The sequence below is a fragment of the Narcine bancroftii genome, chromosome 7, assembly GCF_036971445.1.
Source record: "Narcine bancroftii isolate sNarBan1 chromosome 7, sNarBan1.hap1, whole genome shotgun sequence".
NCBI lineage: Eukaryota > Metazoa > Chordata > Chondrichthyes > Torpediniformes > Narcinidae > Narcine > Narcine bancroftii.
In genome coordinates, this window is record NC_091475.1 from 81046512 (window position 1) to 81070945 (window position 24434).

The window sequence follows — 24434 nt, forward strand, 5'->3', positions numbered from 1 at the left end:
GACAGCAGTAAACAACAGTGCTATCCGCACATATGGTACTCAAACCATACCCCTGGGGTTTGAAGCCAACAAATTCACTTGGACATTCATGCTGGCTGCAATATCCCAACCATTGCTTACGGTGGGTTTCCTCAGAGCCCACTCACTGCTGGTTGACTTGAAGGGGCAATGGTTAGTAGATACCAGGACTTTTCAGACATTCATCCCAGGGGATGCCATGCTACCTGGACTCTATAACATATTTGGGGAACTGATTCACAAGAGTTCTTGCGGAGTATCCAGACATCATATTGCCACAGTTCTTTTCAGCAACACCCAAGCATGGCATGTCACACCACATCCTCATGCAGCAACCTCCACTCCATGCCCGGGCCTGCAGACTGCTACCCGTTAAGCTCTGCCTTGCAAAAGAGGAGTTTTGGAAGATGGAAGAGATAAGGATTGTGTGAAGATACAACTGCCCATGGGCCTCCCCACCCCACATAGTACCTAAATTAGCAGGAGGATGGAGACCATATAGTGATTTTTCTTTGGCTTGGCTTCGCGGACGAAGATTTATGGAGGGGGTAAAAAGTCCACGTCAGCTGCAGGCTCGTTTGTGGCTGACCAGTCCGATGCGGGACAGGCAGACACGATTGCAGCGGTTGCAAGGGAAAATTGGTTGGTTGGGGTTGGGTGTTGGGTTTTTCCTCCTTTGCCTTTTGTCAGTGAGGTGGGCTCTGCGGTCTTCTTCAAAGGAGGCTGCTGCCCGCCAAACTGTGAGGCGCCAAGATGCACGGTTTGAGGCGTTATCAGCCCACTGGCGGTGGTCAATGTGGCAGGCACCAAGAGATTTCTTTAGGCAGTCCTTGTACCTTTTCTTTGGTGCACCTCTGTCACGGTGGCCAGTGGAGAGCTCGCCATATAATACGATCTTGGGAAGGCGATGGTCCTCCATTCTGGAGACGTGACCCATCCAGCGCAGCTGGATCTTCAGCAGCGTGGACTCGATGCTGTCGACCTCTGCCATCTCGAGTACCTCGACGTTAGGGGTGTGAGCGCTCCAATGGATGTTGAGGATGGAGCGGAGACAACGCTGGTGGAAGCGTTCTAGGAGCCGTAGGTGGTGCCGGTAGAGGACCCATGATTCGGAGCCGAACAGGAGTGTGGGTATGACAACGGCTCTGTATACGCTTATCTTTGTGAGGTTTTTCAGTTGGTTGTTTTTCCAGACTCTTTTGTGTAGTCTTCCAAAGGCGCTATTTGCCTTGGCGAGTCTGTTGTCTATCTCATTGTCGATCCTTGCATCTGATGAAATGGTGCAGCCGAGATAGGTAAACTGGTTGACCGTTTTGAGTTTTGTGTGCCCGATGGAGATGTGGGGGGGCTGGTAGTCATGGTGGGGAGCTGGCTGATGGAGGACCTCAGTTTTCTTCAGGCTGACTTCCAGGCCAAACATTTTGGCAGTTTCCACAAAGCAGGACGTCAAGCGCTGAAGAGCTGGCTCTGAATGGGCAACTAAAGCGGCATCATCTGCAAAGAGTAGTTCACGGACAAGTTTCTCTTGTGTCTTGGTGTGAGCTTGCAGGCGCCTCAGATTGAAGAGACTGCCATCCGTGCGGTACCGGATGTAAACAGCGTCTTCATTGTTGGGGTCTTTCATGGCTTGGTTCAGCATCATGCTGAAGAAGATTGAAAAGAGGGTTGGTGCGAGAACACAGCCTTGCTTCACGCCATTGTTAATGGAGAAGGGTTCAGAGAGCTCATTGCTGTATCTGACCCGACCTTGTTGGTTTTCGTGCAGTTGGATAATCATGTTGAGGAACTTTGGGGGACATCCGATGCGCTCTAGTATTTGCCAAAGCCCTTTCCTGCTCACGGTGTCGAAGGCTTTGGTGAGGTCAACAAAGGTGATGTAGAGTCCTTTGTTTTGTTCTCTGCACTTTTCTTGGAGCTGTCTGAGGGCAAAGACCATGTCAGTGGTTCCTCTGTTTGCGCGAAAGCCGCACTGTGATTCTGGGAGAATATTCTCAGCGACACTAGGTATTATTCTATTTAGTAGAATCCTAGCGAAGATTTTGCCTGCAATGGAGAGCAACGTGATTCCCCTGTAGTTTGAGCAGTCTGATTTCTCGCCTTTGTTTTTGTACAGGGTGATGATGGTGGCATCACGAAGATCCTGAGGCAGTTTACCTTGGTCCCAACAAAGCTTGAAAAACTCATGCAGTTTGGCATGCAGAGTTTTGCCGCCAGCCTTCCAGACTTCTGGGGGGATTCCATCCATACCTGCTGCTTTGCCACTTTTCAGTTGTTCGATTGCCTTATATGTCTCATCCAGGGTGGGAACCTCATCCAGCTCTAGCCTTAGGGGCTGTTGAGGGAGCTGGAGCAGGGCGGAATCTTGGACTGAGCGGTTGGTACTGAAAAGAGATCAGAAGGCTAAATGACGCCACCACCGTGGACTACTACCCTGTGCCCCATATACAGAGTTTCACTGCCCACCTGAATGGGACTCGCATTTTCTCGAAGATAGACCTAAGTATGTGGGAACCACCAAATCCTGGTGCACCCAGACGATGTACCAAAGATGGCTCTGATTACGGCCTTTGGACTCTGAGTTTCTCAGAATGCTGTTTGGTTTGAAAAGCGCAGCATAAACATTCCAACGGTTGGTGGGCATGATGGGGCAAGATGTGGAGTTTTTGTTTGTTCACTTGGAAGACACACTCATCGCCAGTCGCTCCCACAAGGAACACCTACACCTGCACAATTTCAGCCTTGTGATAAACCCCAAGTGCTAATTCGGGTTGTTCACCAATGACTTCTTAGGGCACCACATCAACCGCCACACCACCATGCCATTGCTGGCAAAGATGGAAGCCATCTGCCAGTTCACCAGACCCGACATGGTTAAGGGGTCTACTGGAGTTTGTGAGGATGGTTAACTTTTACTGCTGCTTTTTACCTTTGACAACGCTTGTTTGGTCCAGCAAGACCATTTGAGAAGACCAAGGACAGCCTGGTGAATGCCACACTCCTGGTCCACACCAAAATGGGCGTACCGACTGCCCTCACGGTGGACACCTCTGTCTCATCAGTGGGAAGCATTCTGGAACAGGACATCAACAGCCAATGGAAGCCCCTGGCGCTATTCAGCCAACACCTATGACCACCAGAGGTCAAATACAGTGCCTTCAACAAGGACCTGCTAGCCCTGTACCTGGCTGTCTGTCTCTTTCAGTATTTCTTTGAAAGAAGGAAATTCACTGTCTTCACTGACAACAAGCCTCTGACCTTCACCAAAGTGTCAGACTTGTGGTCGGCCTGCCAACAACGCCCCCTCTTTTATGTCTCGGAGTTTACCACCATACATCTCCGGGAACAGCAATGTGGTTGCCGTTGCGCTGTCACAAGCCTCTGTGCAAGCAGTGCATTCCCTATCTCCGGGGGTGGACTACGTGTCACTTGCTGAAGCTCAGTACCAGGATACTTGGAGGACAAAGCCATCGGACCAGGCGTCCAACATTCCTTTGCAATGTATCCACAGGTCAGCCTCAGCCCATCATCCTGATCGCTTGGAGGCACCACATTTATGAGATCCTGCCTAGTTTAGTTTACCCCTCCATCCGGGCAACCATTTGGCTTATCTCCAATAAGTTTGTGTGGTACAGCCACTGAAAGCAGGTTGGGCACTGGGCCAGAACGAACACAGACTGCCAAGCCACCAAAATACAAAGGCACATGAAGGCTCTGCTCCAGCCCTTCCAGCCATCACAACGAAGGTTCGAGCATGTGCATATAGTCATCGTTGGCCCCCTTGCCGGTGTCAAGGGGATCGAGGTACCTGTTCACCATGGTGGACAGGTTCACGATATGGCCGGAGGAAATTCCCCTAGCAGGCGCCTCCACAGAGTCATGAGCCAGGGTCCTCGTTTCCACTTGGGTGGCACATTTCAGCCTCCCAGTCCACATTACCTCAACAGGGGTCCGCAGTTTACATCCGCACCTTGGACTAAAAGTCGTGCCTGCTAGGACAACAGCCTACTATCTGCAGTTGAATGGCTTGGTCAAGGCCACCCTGATGGTACACCTCCACGGGTCAGACTGGGTAGACAAACTACCCGGGAGCTGCTCGTCTTACGGACGGTGGCCAAAGAGGACCTGAAGTCTTCATACTCACGGTGCCCGGAGAGTTCATGCCCGCAGCTCGAGGGCAAGAATTGTGCCATCATAGGTCCTCAATAAATTGCGTGAGTGGCTTAGTAAACTGGCTCCGATTCCAAAGTTTGGCCATGGCACTACGACACCCTTTGTGCCTAAGAACTTACAGGGCTGTGAGTACATCTTTGTCTGAAGAGGCGCGCACAAACCACCCCTACAGTGTCCTTATGAGGGGCCATTCAAGGTGGTACGCCACAACGGCACAACCTGCGTCCTGGACGTTGATGGGGGTGAAGAGGCATTACCATCAACCACCTCAAACCAGCACACCTAGACCTTGATTGACCAGTAACAGGGCCCATTCCAGGAAGGCAAGGACGCCCACTCAAACAACCAGAACAGGTGCCAGACATTTCGCCTCCAATTGACGATTCTAGGGGGTGGGGGAGGCCATGTGGCAGCTCGCCTAAGCACAGTTCGAACTGGCTCAGAAAGTTGTGGGTGAATTGGTGATGTCAGCAAACGGGAAGACTGTGCGGGGAAAACCGTGGGCTGGAAGGTGATGTAATTTCCGCCTCGCAGCACGCGGGGGTTCCTGGGAGGAATGTTTAAAACGCGTGCATTTTCCAACTGGATGCCACTCGAGTCAGACTCCTTTCTCTCTCTGCGACACAGCGCGACTACAATATCCATGATATACTTCAACTTTTGGCTGCCATAAGGCAAAGAATTTCCATGATCTTAACCAACATCCCTTACAGTGCAGAAAGAGAGAAGCAAAAGAGTCCCTTCAGAGGTACCAAGTGGAAAAAGTGTACTAAATGATACGATTTAGAACTTGCACGCTCAGGAATGTGAAAGACTGCAGTAAATGGCAAACTCGGCTAAGTACATCATGGGCACCAACCTCCCGTCTATTGCAAACATCGATGTGAGGTGCTACCTCAAGAAGACCACCACCATCACCCTGGTCACAAACTCTTTTCATTGCTACCTTCAGGCAAATGTAGAGAAGCCTGAAAACTAGGTTCAAGAACAGTTATTTTTCCCTAACTGTTCTCAGGCTCTTGAATCTTCCAGAACACGACTCCAGAAACAAAAATCTGCCACATCAAAATTTTTATCTTCCCTTCTCCACCCCTCTCCATCTTCTGCAGGGAGCACTTCCTTCGTGACTCCCTCATCCACTCCTCCCTTCCCATCAATCACCCTATTGGCATCTATCACTGTGACCACAGCCTCTGCACCCACACCACCATTCAGGGGCTCCAAACAGCCCTTCCAAATGAAGCAACACTTCATTTGTGAATCTGCAGGGATCATCTACTGCATCTAGTCCTCACTCTACTTTAAAGACTCGATGCAAACTGGGAGATCACTTCGCTGAGTGCCTCAGCTCTGTCTGCTACAATAGCGGGGATCACCCACAGGCCACACATTGCAATTCCCCACGCCATTCCCTTGCCGACATGTCTATCCGTGCACTGCCAGATTGAGATATAATATTACAGCACAGAAAACAGACCATTCAGCCAAAATATTATTCTGCTAGTCCCATTGACCTGCACCCAGTCCATAAACCTCCAGACTTCTCCCATCCATGTATCTATCAAATTTATTCTTAAAACTTAAGAGTGAGACCACATTTATCATGTCAATTGGCAGCTCGTTCCACACTCCCACCACTCTCTGAGTGAAGAAGTTCCCCCTAAACCTTTCCCCTTTCACCCTAAAGTCATGTCCATCTCTCCTAATCAAAATAGAAAGAGCCTATTCACATTTACTCTGTCTATACCCCTCATAATTTTGTAAACCTCTATCAAATATCCTCTCATTCTTCTACGCTCCAAGGAATCTTACCCTGTAATTCAACTCCTGAAGACCTGGCAACATTCTAATAAATCTTCTCTGCACTCTTTCAATCTTATGATATCCTTCCTGTATTTAGGTGACCAGAACTGCACACAATACTCCAAATTTGGCATAATCAGTGCCTTATACAACCTTTCCATAACAACCCAACTCCTGTACTCAATATTTTGATTTATGAAGGCCAAGATGCTAAAGCTTTCTTAACAACTCCGTCTATCTGTTACACCAATTTCAGGGAATAATGTATCTGTATTTCTAAATCCTTTTGTTCCTCCACACTCTTCAATGCCCTACCATTTATTGTGTATGTCCTACCTTGGTTTGTCCTTCCAAAATGCAACACTTCACATTTGACTGCATTAAATTGCATCTGCCATTTTCTAGCCCATTTTTCCAGTTTGTCCAGATCCCTCTGCAAGCTTTAAAAGTCTTCCTCACTGTCCACAATGCCTCCAATCTTAGTGTCATCTTCAAACTTGCTGATTCAATTTCCCACATTATCATCCAGATCATTGATATAGATGACAAACAACAATAGTCGCAGCACTGATCCCTGAGGCACACCACTAGTCACAGGCTCCCAGTCTGAGAAGCAATCATCTACTACAAATCTCTGTCTTCTCCTATTCAGTCAATTTCAAATCCAGTTTACAGCCTCTCCATGGATAGCGAGTGTCTAAGCCTTCTGATCTAACCTTCCTTGTGGGACCTTGTCAAAGGCCTTACTAAAGTCCACGTAGACAACATTCACAGCCGTTCCTTCATCTATTCATCTTGGTAACCTCCTCAAAAAACTCTACAAGATTCATTAAACATGACCTACCACTCACAAAGCCATGCCGACTATCCTTAATCAGCCCTTGGCTGTCCAAATACTTGTATATCCAATCTCTCAGAACACCCTCCAATAATTTACCTAATATTGATGTCAGGCTCACTGGCCTGTAATTTCCTGGTCTATTTTGGAGCCTTTTTTAAACAATGTAACAACATGACCCACCGTCCAATTCTCCGGCACCTCACCCATGGCTAAGAATATTTTAAATAATTCTGCCAGGGTCCTGTAATTTCTACACTAATCTCCCTCAAAGTCCAAGGGAATTATCATGTCAAGGGATTTATCTACATTTATTTGCTGTAAGGCTGCGAGCACCTCCTCCTTTTTAATCTCTCTGTATTCCATGACACCTCTACTTGTTTCCCTTCCTTTCTTATACACTAGGCGAGTTTCCTGAGTAATGATATCTTCTATCAATAACACCAAAGACAGAGTGGGAAACGATAGGCTTTAATACATTTTAGATTGTAGCTGACACGACTCCATGTTCTCGCATGGAGGACAGGGGAAGGGAGGCCGACCTTTATGGCCATGTCACAAGGGGAGGAGTCACTAGGGAGCGAATCATCAGTGGGCAGTTCAGCCACTCATACACAGCACAGTATATACATATCACCACAAGTAAATACTCTAATATCTCCCCCATCTCATGAGGCTCCACACATGGACAACCACTCTGTCTTCCCTCAGCTCTGCATTCACAAAACCAATATCCCCTTCCCCAATCAATTCTCACCTGTCTTTCTATCCATATCCAATTAACACATTTTGTCTGTTGGTTTGTACACCCCTCCCTTTATTTCCTTCTCCCCAGCCTTTTAATTTAGACACTTGCCTGCTTTTTACTCATACCTTAAAGAAGGGCTCAGCCCCAAATCATTGGTAAGATATTTTTACCTTTTAATGAAGCTGCAAGACCAGCTAAGTTCCTCTAGTATTTCAGTTTTACTCTATAACTTATCTATTAAGTCGCTATTACAGCGCCAGAGACCCAGGTTCCAATCCGGTGCTCCCTGTGAGGAGTTTGCACATTCTCCCCGTAACCTGCATGGGTTTTCTCTAGGTGTTCCAGTTCCCTCCCAACCACCAAAAAAGTAGAGGGTTGATAGGTGAATTTGGTGTAATTGGGTCATACAGGTTTCATAGACAGGAAGGGCCTTAACCCGTGCTGGATTGTTAAAATCAAATTAAAAATTGAAGTCAGATGACTCGAGTTCTACAAGTGACGGATTAATTTATGCATGTAATTTATGTGCAAATCTCTTTCACTTATTACATTTTACTGGGGAAATGACCTGGCTGGCATTTAAAGTGCTATAGTTTGAGTCAAGTTCACTTTCTTCTGCTTTTGACATTCCCTAATTTGCGAAGATGAATTATTATTGCTGTACAGTGGACTTTTACTGCTATTCCAATCACACACCCTACTCCATCCCCAACCCATGGGCTGGTACAATGTTGGCAAAAATTACTAAGGCGATGGCTTATATATGCGCAATAAATGTTCCAAAAAAGAGCTGCTGTCAACCAATGGCAGAAAGGTGAGCAATGAGGACGTCTTCCTCAAATATACAATCTTCAATTCAGTTTGTTGATAGCCACCATTTCTAACCATGGGAAAACCACAAGATAAATATCAAGAAGTATTTATCCCATAGGTTTTGCAAGAGCATAAAATATTAAGCACCAACTGCTTGTTTATATCTTTGAAGGTGCAAGGGAAACTTTTTGCACTAGTTTGGCCTCATGCAGAGCAATGCAAGCAATCCTGAGTCTGCTTCAGAAAGGATAAAGGAGACATTCTCGAGATGAGAGCCCTCAATTATCTGGAGAGGCTCGAGGTGCTCAAGCTACTCTTCTTGAAGCAGAGAAGCTTTAGGGAGATTGAAAATTAAGTTCAGATAAAAGACAGGAGGGTCAGTGTCCAGAGAACATTCACTAGAAAAATTATTTCACTTTCGTCAAAGGACTAAAAGATGTTGATGTTAACTTTGAGTGCACGAAGCACATAAGCAAAGTTATTTCCCTACCATTGGTATCTCTTACTGAGGTAGAAAACAGTGGACCATATCCACATTGCATCTTTTGTCATCTCCGAAATTACACAGGTTTATAAAAATATGAGGTCCATAGCTAGCATAGTCATAGCGTTTTTGCAGGGTAGGGAAGTCTAAAACTGGATAGGGTAAACTACACAGATATAGATAGGGTACAAAAATGAAAAAGTGTTGGGGGAGCTAAAGGTTTATGGTGAGAAGGGATTCAAGGTGCAAGTTTTTCCATATGGAGGGTGGTGGGTATCTGGAACGAGGGGATACTCAATGTGGTTACAATTACGTGGATAGAAAATGTTAGAGGAATATGGGCCAAATAGCGGCCACAGAGACAGGCATCTTGACCAGCATGGATGAATGGGGCAGAGAGGCCTGCTTCTGTGCAGCATAACTCGATGACTGTACAAATAATTTGCATGGATCAAACTCCTGAAATGAAAAGGTACCACAAATGTATCCTCTGGGTCCAAGTGGGAAAGAAATAGATGATATAGATTTGAGTTGTTCTACTAAAGAAGCTCATCAAGTTACTGCTATGCCTTTTGTTTGCAGCAATATTGCACCACTGACAGAAAGAGTGTATGCTTAAGGTGTCAATCAAGCAAACCACTTTGATCTGGATTGCACCAGACTTCTAGAACATTGTGGAATTGTATTAATCCAGGATCTTGCATTCATGAAGTGAAGGGCAATTCTGACTTATGCCTTGAAGATGATGCAAGACTTTTATCTGGACCATCCACATAATTAGTCCAAATACAAGTTTGGGCTGGTCAGTTAAGCCATGTAAATGCATTTAATATCATATTGTTAACTTAATGGAAAAAATGAAATATTAGTTTGAAGCACAAAGAATGTAAAAAAAATTAAAATCTCCCCATGAATTTAATGTGGACAGGCCTCATCAAGATTCACATTACTAGATAATGAGCACAAATGGTGTTGGTTAGCTCGCACTCGCAAGGTTGGTGTTGTCTCCTCCTACTTTTCACACTGTTTCCCAGGATGAGAGAGGAGTAGGTATCACAAATGGAGCATCTGGTTCCAAGTGGTTCGAGGTAAACAGTAGCAATGAGGAGAGAATGACATTCCAGTGAATCTGGCAAACAAACGAAGCCTCACTGGTTGTTTACTCTCACAACACCCTCTCCAACAAATTAAACAAAAATAGCTGGCCTGCAGAGCTCTGTTTACGCTAAACGGCTGCCTCACCCTGCGTTCCCGACACTGTCATCAAAGCACAGCCAACATCTGGGTTAACAAAAGGTTTTTGAAACCCTAATCGATTTCTTTTTTTAATAGACTGTTGATAACAGCATGATCCAACTTCCACATGTCCTTACACAAATGAGCTGGGAAACTCAGCACCAAGTTAAGGGAAATGGACGTTCCAGGCCTGGGTCCTTCATATTACGAAGGGCCCAGGCCCAAAACATTGGTTATCCTTTAGTTTCTCGGATGCCAAGTGATCTGCTGATTTCTCCAGCACATCTGTGCACAGCACTCAACCCCAGCATCTGCAAATTTTCTTGTTTATTCCCAGGTCCTTTCTTAGCACAACCTTACCTGGTTTCATTGTCGTCCCAAGCTATTCTCATGCCTTTCCCACCACCTCCAGCTGAAGCCTTGATCATGACAGGATAACCTAGCGGCAGGAGACAATTAGACATGTTTTGACTTGATTATGTAAGTGTGACGGCTGACCATATGCCCAATAACCGTCAAGGCAGCGACTTAATACCACCTCCATAAGCTTTCTGAGCCAGGTGCATTGTTGTCAGTCTCATCAAGTCAATTCCACATGTTTTTGGTCCATTAGATTTACCATGCTTTATAATCTTATTATTTGTTCTCCTTCTTCAACCCCACCCAAAAATGAAAGCACAGGGATCAAAACATCATAATTCAGGGGAAAAAAACATCTTTGACACTAGTATATATGAATTTAAGTGGAATCTACAGCAGAATTGTGGGGGAATGGAATACACAAAGAATAAAGAAATAAATGGCTATCCAGACAGGGTGAAAGGACTGTTTCTATCATACAGCCACTTCTGCAGCAAAGAATTAATCCTGTTGGTATTACAGTGTTATTAGCCTCTTGTCAAATGAACAGGAATTATAAATGCCAAGAGAGCATATCTACATACAAATGCATGTTTTATGGTGGAAGACAGCAAGGCTGCCAACAGGTTACCCTGGACAATTTTTTTACAAGCTGGCCTCATGGCCAGTTACTAAGCAAATCCAATTCCTTTAGGTTACTCTAGCAGGCCAAGTAGCATCTCCCTGTGGGAGAGAGACCAAGGAAAGTCAAGAGAATAGTAACAACAAAAGTGTAGAAGCAAGATCACATTCAATCTTTCAAAGGTTTACTAAAAAAAATTAACTTTTTTCACAAATATTTATCCTTCCCAACGATCGTTTCACTCAGTAAACAGCAACTTTAACAGATACTTTATACAATAAATAAACATAGTCGCATATCGTATACTCTCGTTTATCTGGGATTTATGCATCTAAAATTTTCATGCAACTGGAAAAGGTTTCCAAGAAAATTGAGAAATTGCTTAATTAATTCAGAAATTTTATTTTGAACATTATTCAAAGTGAAAAGACATCTTTGGTTGGTTTACTTTTATACATAAATACGGGGCAATTGTAGGCTGATTAGCAGCAATGTCCTCTTTGAAGATTTTAATCCCTCGTGACGGTGAGGACAGTCAATAGGCCATTTCATGTCAGGTCTCCGCCTGGAGGCTGGCTATAAGAATGGATCGAAAACTTAAAATTTACCTTTCAGACAACATTCATATCCAGAAGCGTTTTGCAGTGTCCTCCAGAGCAATGGAGGCAGAGTGACTAGTGTCGTGGCTCCACCAGTAATAAATACACAGCAGAGTAATGGCCGTTTTCCCTACCCATAATCCCCCACGTAGCTGGAACTGCTCTATGGTTCCCAGAACAGTTCCAGCTGCATGGGGGATTATGGGTAGGTAAGATGGCCATTGATCTGCTGCATTTTGAAACACAAAGAGTTGTCCCGAAGGCCAAAGCAGCCCGGTGTGGCTGTCTCAGCCCGCACCAGCTGCCCCCTGATGGCTCCCGCCAACTCCCACTGCCCCGCTGGCTCCTGCTGATGGCCCCCACTGCCCTGCCAGACCCTGCTGACGGCTCCCAATGCCCTGAGGACTCCCGCTGCCCTGCCAGCCCCCGCTGCCCCCCAGCCCCTGCTGACAGCTCCCGCTGCCCTGCTGGCCTGTGCTGATAGCTCTCTGCAGCTCTGAGGACTCCCACTGCCCCCCACTGACGGCTCCCACTGCCCTGCCAGCCCCCACTGCCCCAAGGGCTCCCACCAGCTCCTGCTGCCCTGCTGGCCCCCACTGCTCCAAGGGCTCCTGCCGGCCCCCGCTACCCCGATGGCTTCCACCTGCTGCCCCTGCCTTGAGGGGCTCATGAAGGGAGAGGAATAAGTGAGGAGATGGGTCGCAGGTTGACGGCATCATCAGCCTGCCCCTAACCAGCCGCTAGCAGTGGCTGTACATTTAAGTCAAGCAGCAAAGCGATTATCCTTTCCAGAGATGGGTTGGAATCAGCGCCTCAGAGCCGGCCACAGCAAATTCAGAAAGATACGTCTTTAGCCATAAGGATGAAGAATCTCTGCCTTTACAGGCTGATGTTTTCCCTGCTTGAAAATGCCTCATGATTTAATTTACTTTTGCTGCATTTTGCATTTCGCCTTGAAATATCGAATTGCACTGTAATTTAAAAAGGGTAAGGAGATGACATGGAGTATGGCAGTTTATTCAATGGCTTATGCATAGAACACTAGTGTGTGATGAGTAGTAATTTTTTTAAGTAAATCTCACAACCAGCTAGCATCCCCTCTAACCATCGATACCGAATGGTTGAGAATATACTGTAATCACTTGCATACAGCTATCAATAAAATAGTGGTATGCTGGTACAAATTAACATTTTACCTATTTCCCTGGCAATTCTGACAGCTTCATCAGCATCCTGTAAGAGAAGAAAACATGACCAACATTAATCGTGGCCTCCTCAGTTCTTGCCTTCCAAAGCACCCCTGTCCCAGTACTGGCACATCTTATGTTAAGTTCATATCACCCCTTTGCATTTTTGGCCCGTCGGGCCAGCACCGCCATTTTAGATCATGGCTGATCTAATTCCTTAATTGGAAACATCACCTTTCTCCTGTTGTTCTTCCAGATTTTTTTTGAGGGGTGAAAGATTTCTTATGTCCTATTTGTTATGTTTATTCCACTTTGTATAAACTTAATTACCAGTACCAGATTACTGTTTTCAATTCAAATATGCACAACTCAGAAACTTTAGCTATGTTCCAGGTTGCTTAAAAAATGCAGTTTTTAATATCCATTTTAAAATGTGTTTCAGTCTTTCCACTATCTGCCTACAATTCTTTTTTTTAAATAAACTGAATCTCTCCTGATACTGTGTAGTCCCTTTAACTGACAGTAGGGGGAGGGAACTACCTACCATTATAACTCATTCAAGTGTTTATAGAGTCACATATATTCTCGGTCATTAAAGAGGAGAAATTATTCTTAAAGGCATTAACAGTCATTTTCACAAGTCTTCTTCCCTCTCTTCCAACCCCATTCCAACATCCCCCTCTCTCACACAAACACACACACACACACACACACACACACACACACACACACACACAGACACACACACACACACACAGACACACACACACACACACACACACACACACACAAACATGTACCTTGTTCCATTTTGTTCAAAGAACAATCAACATAAAAGATGAATACTTTAGATAATAATTCAAAAACCAGCAAAACCATCTTTATTTCTTAATTCTTTGCTCTGCAAAGGGACAAAGAGGGGCACAACTGGATTCTTCTGTTACATCAGTATTAGGTTTAAAAAAAAACTGAAAACGTTATTATCCCAGACAGTATTCCTGTCTCAATTCACTGGGTTTTGTACATTTTTGAAGGAAATTATATCTTCTTGGGCTTGTTTTTATTAGGGTGAAAAAATCTTTAACAGCAAAAAGTTGGAAAGAATCTTGGAAGAGTACTGTCTGGGAACCACCAACTGCTGTATGTGGCTCAAGCTACAGGGATTTACTTATGAAACATTAAAATGAAACTCGATAGTTGTTAAAGCTGGGTGCACACTATCCTTCAATAACTAGACAACAGCTGATGATTATTAATTTACAAAATTATCTGTACAGCAGAAGAGATTGTAGCTTTATTATGATTGAAACAAAAATGAAAATCATTTATAAAAATCATATATTGCATATCGTGAAGCAGCATCAAGGAAGCATGGTGGGGGGTGGAAAAGTTGGCAGAAAATTTAATTTCCTTTCATTAGTTTGTCTGCTCCACATATCAGTGTTTGTTAAGCTCAAAGCAAATCTAAAAGGAGTATCTGTTTAAGATCTGATGTTTTTACAATAGCCAGGATTGTTAAATGGTATTTTTTACAAAGAATGATTATCTTCAGGGTAAAACAAATTTTGTTTTAATAAGTCCTGGGCTCACTAAACTCACCAGCCACTTTTGCCTCCTCAAAAGGAAATACCGTCCATCATTTTAGCAGAAAGAACCAAAAAAAAAAGAAATCAAAGGAGTAATTTAGGCATGTTTGTGGTTTCCACACATTGAGTTTCAAGTACCTTTGTTCAACTTGATGACAGTTATGCGAGAATACTTTGCCTTAATAGCCACTCTGTCAGGAAGTGTTAAACCAGTCAAATGCAGACAATTAGAGCCTCTTGAACTCAATGCGTGAAGAGTAAAGCCTGATGTTGTTCCACCATTTATAGTTAAGTGGAGACACTTTGAATTGTCTTTACAGTTTTAATTTGCAACTTTTCACTGACATTCTGGTGAAATAAGTAATGTTTTACTTGTTTTGCTGCAGAATCTGAGCTCCAAAAAGGCAAAAAAAAAACGATGTGTTAAACTTCCAAGAAGAAATTTCATTTAGAAGTGTTTGCATAGTTAAAGGATTAAGCTTCCTTTTCAGCAACAGTCCAACATGGTAACAGGTCATATGTACACTCTACTGCAGAAATGTACAGCGCAAAAGGCCACTCAACCCATCATGTCCATGCATCTCACAGGATTGCCCAAGTGGACACTCCCACTTGTTCAAGGTCCTGCACCATTGTTTCATTCATAAATTACCATTTAACTTTTGAAATTTACAACTGAATTTGTTTCTGCAGTCCAACCGAGGGGGTAAACTGCAAATTAAATAACTCAATGTGTCAAAACATTTTCTCTCAACCCTTAGCTTTTTTTTTGCAAATTATCTAATTTTAATAACTTCTGATGACGAAGTTTCCCGCCACTACAATGCTAGCAACCCAGCTTCAAATCCACTGCTGCCTGTAAAGATCAGATATTATTTATTGTCATGTAATAAAACAGAAACGTAATATTGCATTAAATTTCCTTTGGCTGCCATAAGGCAGACAGCAACTCACCATTAGCATTACCTGGCACCCGTAACAGTCAGAGAAAAAGAAGCAAAAGAGAGGGCCAAAAGGGCCTGTAACAGTGCTGTCGTCTAAATTTAATTTAATCGAGATCCAAATGTCGGACACGATGAGGAAGCCTTCAGGGCCCAGAGGGAGCCTTCCTTGCCCTCAGTAAGCCTTCAAAGCCTGGCTTTTGCACATTCTCCCTGTGACGGAGTGGGTTTTCTCCCATGTTCCAAAATATATGGGGTTGGTAGATTAATTGGGTGCAATAGGGTGGAACAGGTTTCTTGAGCTGGATTGCTCCATGTTGTATCATTTTGTTTTAAAAACTAAAAATGCTTATTCTAGATATCTCCCTAAATTTCTCTTTCATCATCCTAAATCTCTCATTAATCACCTCTGCTTTAAACAGCAAATTATTAAAAAATAACCACATGCACACATCTAATATCAAAATATCAAAACCAACAGCTCCAGTGTCTCCATAATGTTTGGGAAAAAGGCATTTTTTCCCTTTATTTGCTGTTCTGCTCCACAGTTTTAAATTTGTAATTAAATAATTCACATGATTAATGTGCACATTCCAATTTTTATTCAAGGTTATTTGTATACATTTTGGTTTGACTATGCAGAAAATGACAGCATTTTTTATACAGACCACACAATTAAAAGCACCATAATATTCGGGACTTGTCCGTGAACTACTCTTTGCAGACGATGCCGCTTTAGTTGCCCAGTCAGAGCCAGCTCTCCAGCGCATGACGTCCTGTTTTGCAGAAACTGCCAAAATGTTTGGCCTGGAAGTCAGCCTGAAGAAAACTGAGGTCCTCCATCAACCAGCTCCCCACCATGACCACCAGCCCCCCCACATCTCCATCGGGCACACTGAACTCAAAACGGTCAACCAGTTTACCTACCTCGGCTGCACCATTTCATCTGATGCAAGGATCAACAAAGAGATAGACAACAGACTCGCCAAGGCAAATAGCGCCTTTGGAAGACTACACAAAAGAGTCTGGAAAAACAACCACCTGAAGAAACACACAAAGATCAGCGTGGACAGAGCCATTGTCATACCCACGCTCCTGTTCGGCTCCGAATCATGGGTCCTCTACCGGCATCACCTACGGGTCCTAGAACGCTTCCATCAGCGCCGTCTCCGCTCCATCCTCAACATTCATTGGAATGACTTCATCACCAACATCGAAGTACTCGAGCTGGCAGAGTCCGCAAGCATCGAATCCATGCTGCTGAAGACCCAACTGCGCTGGGTGGGTCACGTCTCCAGAATGGAGGACCATCGCCTTCCCAAGATCGTGTTCTATGGCGAGCTCTCCACTGGCCACCGAGACAGAGATGCACCCAAAGAAGAGGTACAAGGACTGCTTAAAGAAATCTCTCGGTGCCTGCCACATTGACCACCGCCAGTGTGCTGATATCGCCTCTAACCGTGCATCTTGGCGCCTCACAGTTCGGCAGGCAGCAACCTCCTTTGAAGAAGACCGCAGAGCCCACTTCACTGACAAAAGACAAAGGAGAAAAAACCCAACACCCAACCCCAACCAACCAATTTTCACTTGCAACCGCTGCAACCGTGCCTGCCTGTCCCGCATTGGACTTGTCAGTCATCAACGAGCCTGCAGCAGACGTGGACATACTCCTCCATAAATCTTCGTCCGTGAAGCCAAGCCAAAGACAAAGAATATTCGGGACATAGCAATGGTGTGTATATTTAAGTTGTCATTTAAAAGTTCTTTGTTGCAGGTCCCTTGCATGCAATGACTGCTTTGAGTTTATGATTCATTGACATCACCAGGTGCTGAATATTTCCTCTGGTGATGCTCTGCCAGACCTCTACTGCAGCCATCTTCTGCTCCTGCTTGTTTCAGTGCATGTCTCCTTAAGTTTTCGCTTCAGCATATGGAAGGCACGTTCATTTGGATTTAGATCGGGTGACTGAATTGGCCATTCAAGTATTTTCCAATTTTTAAGCTTTGAAAAACTCCTTTGTTGCTTTAGCAGTATGTTTGGGATCATTGGGAGTACTTGAGAAAATAGATACTGGGTTTGGAGGTGGTGCAGAGGATGTTCACAAGGTTGATTCCAGAGATCTAGTCTCTGTACCCACACAGCCGCATATACTCTTGTGCGATCCATCTGCAACCCGAGCTCCAGATCTAAATCTCCGACACTATCAGGAAGTTTCAGTGCCCAAGGCCCCTTCAGTAGCCTTTCTTGCCCTGAAAACTCTCTAGAATCCCATCTCCAATATCTAGTTCCCATGAGCAGCTCCTAGCCCATGAGGGCCCCCTGACCCCAAGTTGCCCACAGCCCATGTGGGTCTTTCAGCAGATGAGCTGATTCACTGCCGTGGTCTCCGTCCTGTAGGGTCATTCAGCTGCTGAGCCCCATGGTTCGCTGCTGTGCTCACTTCCCCTGTAGGGGCCTCTCCTCTGCTTCTCCTTCTCAACAGTGGGGTGTTCTCCCCATTTCTGGCGCCTTGAACCAGTCCACTGCTCGCCCAAAGTCTGCAGCACCCCATAGATGCTACCGAGTAACCGTACTGCCATCTTGGGCTCAGATCCGGCAGTTGCAGGATTATAAAACACCATCACCTCCTTTCAGAGACCATTTGGAGCCTGAACAGAGCTGCCTGCATTAGGGCCGGGCGGTTGAATCCCTTGGAGCAGTGCTGTGTCTCTGCTCTCCACAGGTCTCCAGAAATGTCAGTGCTGCCATTACAGCACCTCCAGTGGCACTGCCAGTGCACTTGATAATAAATAAACTCGATACATCTGAAGTAAAATAATTTCTGGTGCAGGAAGACCCTGCGTAAATTAACAGTTTGTACCCTGGCACAAGAATTTTTGCTGGAACCAGCTTAATAGTGAGGGGGATCTTGGAGGGGATTTGGGAAGAGGCATAAAGCAGGAATTCCACGTGAGTGAAGTAACAAGTAGAAACAACCCAGAGTTACATTTATTTGAAACCTGATGGATGTGGCTGAAATTTAACAAAATTCCAAATTAAATATGTAGATATTGCCCTGTCAGTGGCAAAAAAAAATGTATTGTGATTCAACAGCGGGAGTACAGCAAGCCTTATTCACCCTCAATCCACTAAACGACTGTCCCTTAAAGTACGGACTGCCAAACACAGGATATCACTTGTGCCCAAATCATACACGGCAGCCATCCATGTGTCCTGCATAGTGACCCTGACTGTTGGAAGTGTAGCATACAAACACTTCAGACTACTTGTCATGCCACAACTCTGTGCTCCCTTGCTACTGAGGCTGGATTTCCAGTGCCAACATCAGAAGGTTACTCTGTGATTCGATGGCCTCTCTCCCCCCCCCACTCACCATCTGCAATAAACAGTTCATAGATAGTCCCCTGCAGGGGCCGTGTGATCTTTTAACTCTCAAGGTTGACCCCTTCAACTGTTTGCCAACCTCACCCCCGATTGCAAACCAGTGGCCACCAGAAGTAAACGGTACTGTGCGGCTCGGAGGTTCAGCACTCCGACTCCCCCCCCCCCCCCCGCTCATCACTCGATGGTCCACGGAGATGCATAACTGTGTGCCCATGGAGAACGTATAATTTAAGAAATAAATATGGCACCTTTGCCAAAATATGGCAACCTTATCTAGAGTACTTTGGTGACCAGTTATAATAGCAGCTCCCAGATCTAAAAAACATGTAAAGACAACAAACAGCAGTGAAGTACCTCAAAGAGTGGAAGTAGATGTACAAGAAGTAGATTTTTATTTCCTTTACTATTGTCCATCCCTTTAGCTGTATTGCTTTCTTTTGATGTTTGGGGGGGGAGGAGGGAGGGGATTTACAAGTAAATTGATATTTGTATTTGAATCTCAGAAGCGAATTGCACTAAAATAATGTGTGAATATGTTAAAAATGACTGTGCTTTGAAAAATGAAAAATAAAATTTTCCAAAAAAACCACACAAGCAGCCAATGTAGAATGTTAAAACACTCAAGAGCATTCACAATGAGGTAAATTAATTAACAATACAAATGGAAATAAATTAACAGTGTGGTTGCAGGTTAGCAAAGTTGGAAGCTGAATTCAATTCATCAAAAAGGTAAAGGAAATGGGGTTTGGCCATTGACAATGGTGAGAAATAATCTTGGCTCAGCAGATCATTTGAGTAGAATCAGAATCAATTTGGACTGAGATAAAAAAAAACATCAAAAGCAAAAAACAGTGGTTGAAATTATTTAAATGCCATATTGGGCATGGTATAAAGTAGAGGGCATATCTATAACACTGCCCCAAGACCACCACCAAAGATGTGTCTACACTACTGACATAGCACATATTTGCACTGCCGACCCACTGTAAATAAGCACTAATTTGTTATTTCCCTCTATTGTATTTATTATTTTTCTCTCTTCAGTGTTAATTATATTTAAATTAAACTTAAATTGCTGTTTGTGGGTTTTATGTACATGGGAACGTGCTGTGTAAAATAGGGTTAACCGGGCAATTTGCCCGATTAAGTCCCCACTCACGCGGCAGCCTGAAAGGGTCCGACCCAGTCAGCGAGGTCCAAACCCTCAGAGGTAGTCAGGGAACCCATTTAAACTTAACCAGGATGTGTCCTCTGACAGCTTGAACAGCAAGATGGCCAACCCGGTTACTCATGTGACGTCAGCATTTGCACGCTGGCATCACAAGGAAATCCCTGGGTGAAATGCCTGCCACGATGAGGGGAAGAGAAGGGTCACTGCTGCAGGGCCCGGGGTTGGGGGGGGGGGTTGCTGCCGCAAGGGGGAGAGAGGGATGACCACAATCGGGGGAGTGAGGTCACTGCCATGGGGGTGGGGGGGGAGAGGAGAGAGGTCGCTGCTACGGGTGGGGGGGAAGAGAGGGGTTGCTGCCGCGGGAGGTAGAGGAGAGGGGTCGGGGGGACAACTGACGACTGGTGGTGGGTGGGGGTAGACTTACTGATAGTTCCCCTGAGTGCGTGACGCATCACTTACCATGTCATCGAGGGGGTGGGATCCCCCTGCAGCTGTGCTGGAAACACCTTTGCCCCAGTAATCACACCTGGGTCCCAGGAGGGCTACCCAGGTGCTGCAGCTTAAAAGTCCCTAGTCATTGCATCTGTACCTTGTGCTCATGTGTATGACAATAAACCATTCATTCAGTTTTGGGGGACTTTAATTGACATATCAATGGGACAAATCAAATTAAAGGTAATAATTAGAGGAGACTCAAGGCAAGGCAATGCCACCACTAAGCTTTAGTTGGCCAATCTCTTCTTAGAATATTTTACAATTTTAAAAAAATTTATGCACGTTTGCTTTTAATTTCTAATGGGTCGAGCATCACATAAACACAATGTCCAATAACATTCAAAGGCAGACAATTGACAGGAACCAACGGTAGAATTCGGGGATGGGGGAGGGGGGGAGGATCGAGAGGAATGTGGGGAGAATAAAATGGGTTAGGGCAGGTTAGTGTAGAAGTGGATGCTTGATGGATGGTGTGCCAAAGGGCCTGTTTCTGTGCTCTATCTCCCTATACCTTTTCAGAACAACACAGTGGTGCGGTTGGTAAAGCATTGCCTCGCAACTCCAGCAGCCTGCATTCAATCCTGGCCTTGGCTACTGTCGATGTGGAGCTTGCATGTCCTCCCTGTGACCCTCCAGGAACTCCCAGTTTTCCCCTATGTGCCAAAAAAGTGTGGCCTGTGAAGTTGAATGGCCACTGCAAGGAGTGAAGGTGAGTGATAGAATCTGGGGGTAATTGATGGGAATATTAAGAGAATAAAATGAGATTAGTATATGATACTGTAAATGGATAGTTAAGTATCAGCACAGTGAGCCAAAAGGCCTGCTTTGAGGTTGTACAACTCTACATATCTACAACACTATCAATACGTTAATGAACCAAAGAGGGGAAAGGAAATTTTAGATTTTGTTTGTGCAATGGGAAAGGGTTAACTGTTAAAGCATCATTTGAGACAGGGTAATCTTTGCATTGAATTTGAAAGTGATGTTGCTCATTTGAAAATCAAGGCAAAAAGGTAAGGAACCTGTGTTGCAGCGATATAAAACTTTGGTTAGGTTGCACTTCAAAGATGAGGGGGACAAAGTTTAAGGGTTTTTTTTTTAAATACATAGAGAAGTGGGTGCCTGGTATGGGCTGCCAGGTGTAGTGGTCGAAGCAAATACAATAATAGAGGCTTCTAGATAGATGCATGAAATATGAAGGAGGTGGAGGGATATCTATCAGGTGCAAATAGCAGAGTTTCAATTTGGTTTGGACATCATGTTCAGCACAGACCAAGGGTTAAGGCACTAATTTTTGGTTACCCTTTACTTCCTATGGATGCTGCATGACTTGCTGAGTTTCTCCAACATAATTGTATATTGCCCTTTTTCCATGGTCTTCAGGATTTGATAAACGTCTATCAGGTTACTCCTCAGCCTCCTGTGCTCTCTGCCAACCTAGCCTATCCCTCAAGCCCTCTGGTTAACCAACATCTTGATGAATCTCCTCTGCACCCCTTCCACACTATAGCTTAGCATTCAAAACTACATTTGTCCATCTCATAGAATGGACTGAACCATGTCAATTATTCTTTTGCTTCCACAGATGTTGGGTGAGTGTCCATCAAAATGGTGAAGCTGCTTGAACATTAGTGAAGCTGCACTCACTTGTACAGCTGGTTCAGTTGTTTTTTTTCTGGTCAATAGTGGTTTCCCTACCCCCACCTCCCTCTAGATGTTGATGTTGGGATCAATGTTATCTCCGTTAACCTATTTATACTTGTGACTCTAGATAGAAAAAGTATATCAATATTCATTCCCCAAAGGAAATACAATGTGTTAGCATGGTTGTTAAACAAATGTAGTGGGGATTGTGGAGGGTCATGCAACCTCTTTGTCTGGGACCTGGTCAGAATGTGGATTGTGGAGGGTCATGTGACTTCTGTGGCTGGAACCTAGATGGAAGTCACCTCGATTGCCAATCATAGGTTAAATTTGTCCACCTGTGAAGCTGACGCACAATTGGTCCAAGCAGGGTCTTTAATCGAAAAGCCACCTGTGAAGCCCGTTCGTCCTCTTTTGCTGCATCCTCGAGACCATCACTGAAGTCCAGGCTGCTGGCCACGGGTGGGCACCGGAAGGTTGACTGCAATGGGCCTGTCCCAGATCTCGAGCTTTGGTTGATACTGGAAACCAGGTTTATTTAATATACTTGTTAGTTGCAATTAATTTACTTTTCATTAGTGTGCTGTGCCTGTAGCTGGATGGGGATTGTGTGTTTAACTCTTGCATTCCCAATCAAGAGTTGAGAATGTTTAGCAACGATTTGTTTGCACCTGATGTGTAGTTATTTGTATATTATTCCGGGTTAGTCTGTGAGTATGTGCGCAAATAAAGACCAATATTTGTTGATAATACGTCTCCAGCCTTGATTCTCTTTGAACCCATCAAACTTAAATGGGAAGCAAAAGAACATTCCCAGAGAGACCCCAGGACTCAGTTGTGATGTGAGATTGGAAACACTATTTTAAACATTTAATTTTCAGGATGCAGGTATCACTGGATATGCAAATATTTGTTGCCTCTCTCCAAGTTCCTTTGTGAAAGCCAAGGAGGGCCAACTTTATAAACAGCTGCAGACCTTTCAGTGGTGCTCTACAATGCTGGTGAGGAGGGAGATGCAGCATCTAAACCCAGTGATGATGAAGGACCCGCAACAGACTTGAAAGTCATGAAGGTATACAATTTAGAGCAAAACTGAACATAATCTGCCTGGAAGAACTCTGCAGGTCAAGCAGCATCCGAGGTAGAAAAAGAGTGGTCGACATTTCGAGCAGAAACCCTTTATTGAGGCTTTATTGAATTGGTATAAAGGATTTCAGCTTAAAACATCACCCATTCTATTTCTCCTATTGAGGCTGCTTGACCTGCTGAGATTTTCCAGCAGAGCGTATTTAGCTTCAGATTCCAGTGTGACCCCACAGTGTAAATGGATAGGGATGCATTCCCACCCACTTGCCGCCTTTCTCTTCCTTGTCATATGTATGGGAGGCTCAGTGTAGCCTAACTGAGAATGGCTGTGCAATTAAAAGATGGTAAACCATGCAGCCACAGTTCGTTAGTGGTGGAGGAAACAAAGCTAGAGCAGTGTTCCATCAGGGAAAGTTAAGGGCATGTGATAAGGCAATCATATTTATGAAGAAAATTTTAAAAAGTAGATGGCTGTTTCAGTTTCAAAAGCATTAATCAACAAAACAAAATATCTATGCTAATTAGTAAGATGCCAGAGAAATGGTGAAGAGAAATATTTTTTACACATTGAGTTGTTGAACACATTACATACAAGCACCAGGAAAGTAGATTCAATGGCAACTTTGAAACACGCTTGGAATTAAAAGAAAAATTGTACCCTACAGGAAAATAGCAGGAAAGCTAGAAAATTTGTTCAAAGGACCAACAAGACATAATAAGCTAAATGATCTCCAGCTGTGTTCCATAATTCTATTTATTAGATAACTTAATGATACAGATCTGTATCAGTGCTAGACTAATGCTCACCTTGACCACTCCATCATAACCAGGGATGGTGTTAACTTTCGCATTCTTGGCTATTAACTTGCTTTCAATCTTGTCACCCATGGCTTGAATAGCATGTGTGTCTGGTCCAATGAAGGTAACACCTTCAGCTGCCTGCAGAGATAATCAAGATCATAGATTTATTTTAACAACATGGTGTTCCTCCAGCTAGATTTGGAATAGTTTGTTTGTAAATGTAATATCCTAAAGATTACCACAATTAAAGGATGTAGTTAACTGAAGTATTAAATGTAAACTAATCTGTTCTGCGGAGATAACTATAAATTTGAAAAAGTTGCAGTACGTGCTCAACATTCACTTTGTCTTTCAGTTTTGATACAAGTATTGAGCCTCGTTGTTACAGAAGGAATGCAGACTAAATTTTGTAAGCTGTCTTTATCAAAAACTGTTGAGCTAGCATCA

At 44.4% G+C, this 24434-nt stretch overlaps 1 protein-coding gene across 4 annotated transcripts in view; it reads right to left on the reverse strand.

The window, feature by feature from the left end:
* The window catches only part of pcca (propionyl-CoA carboxylase subunit alpha), a 632301-nt gene that overhangs the window by 332484 nt on the left and 275383 nt on the right, over positions 1 to 24434 (reverse strand). For all 4 annotated transcript variants that reach the window (XM_069890498.1, XM_069890496.1, XM_069890499.1 and 1 more), the window contains 3 exons: positions 23994 to 24125; positions 12888 to 12924; positions 10471 to 10549 (listed from right to left, as the gene is read on the reverse strand). In XM_069890498.1, coding sequence (XP_069746599.1) covers positions 10471 to 10549; positions 12888 to 12924; positions 23994 to 24125 — 248 coding nt within the window. The remainder of the gene's footprint in view (positions 1 to 10470; positions 10550 to 12887; positions 12925 to 23993; positions 24126 to 24434) is intronic.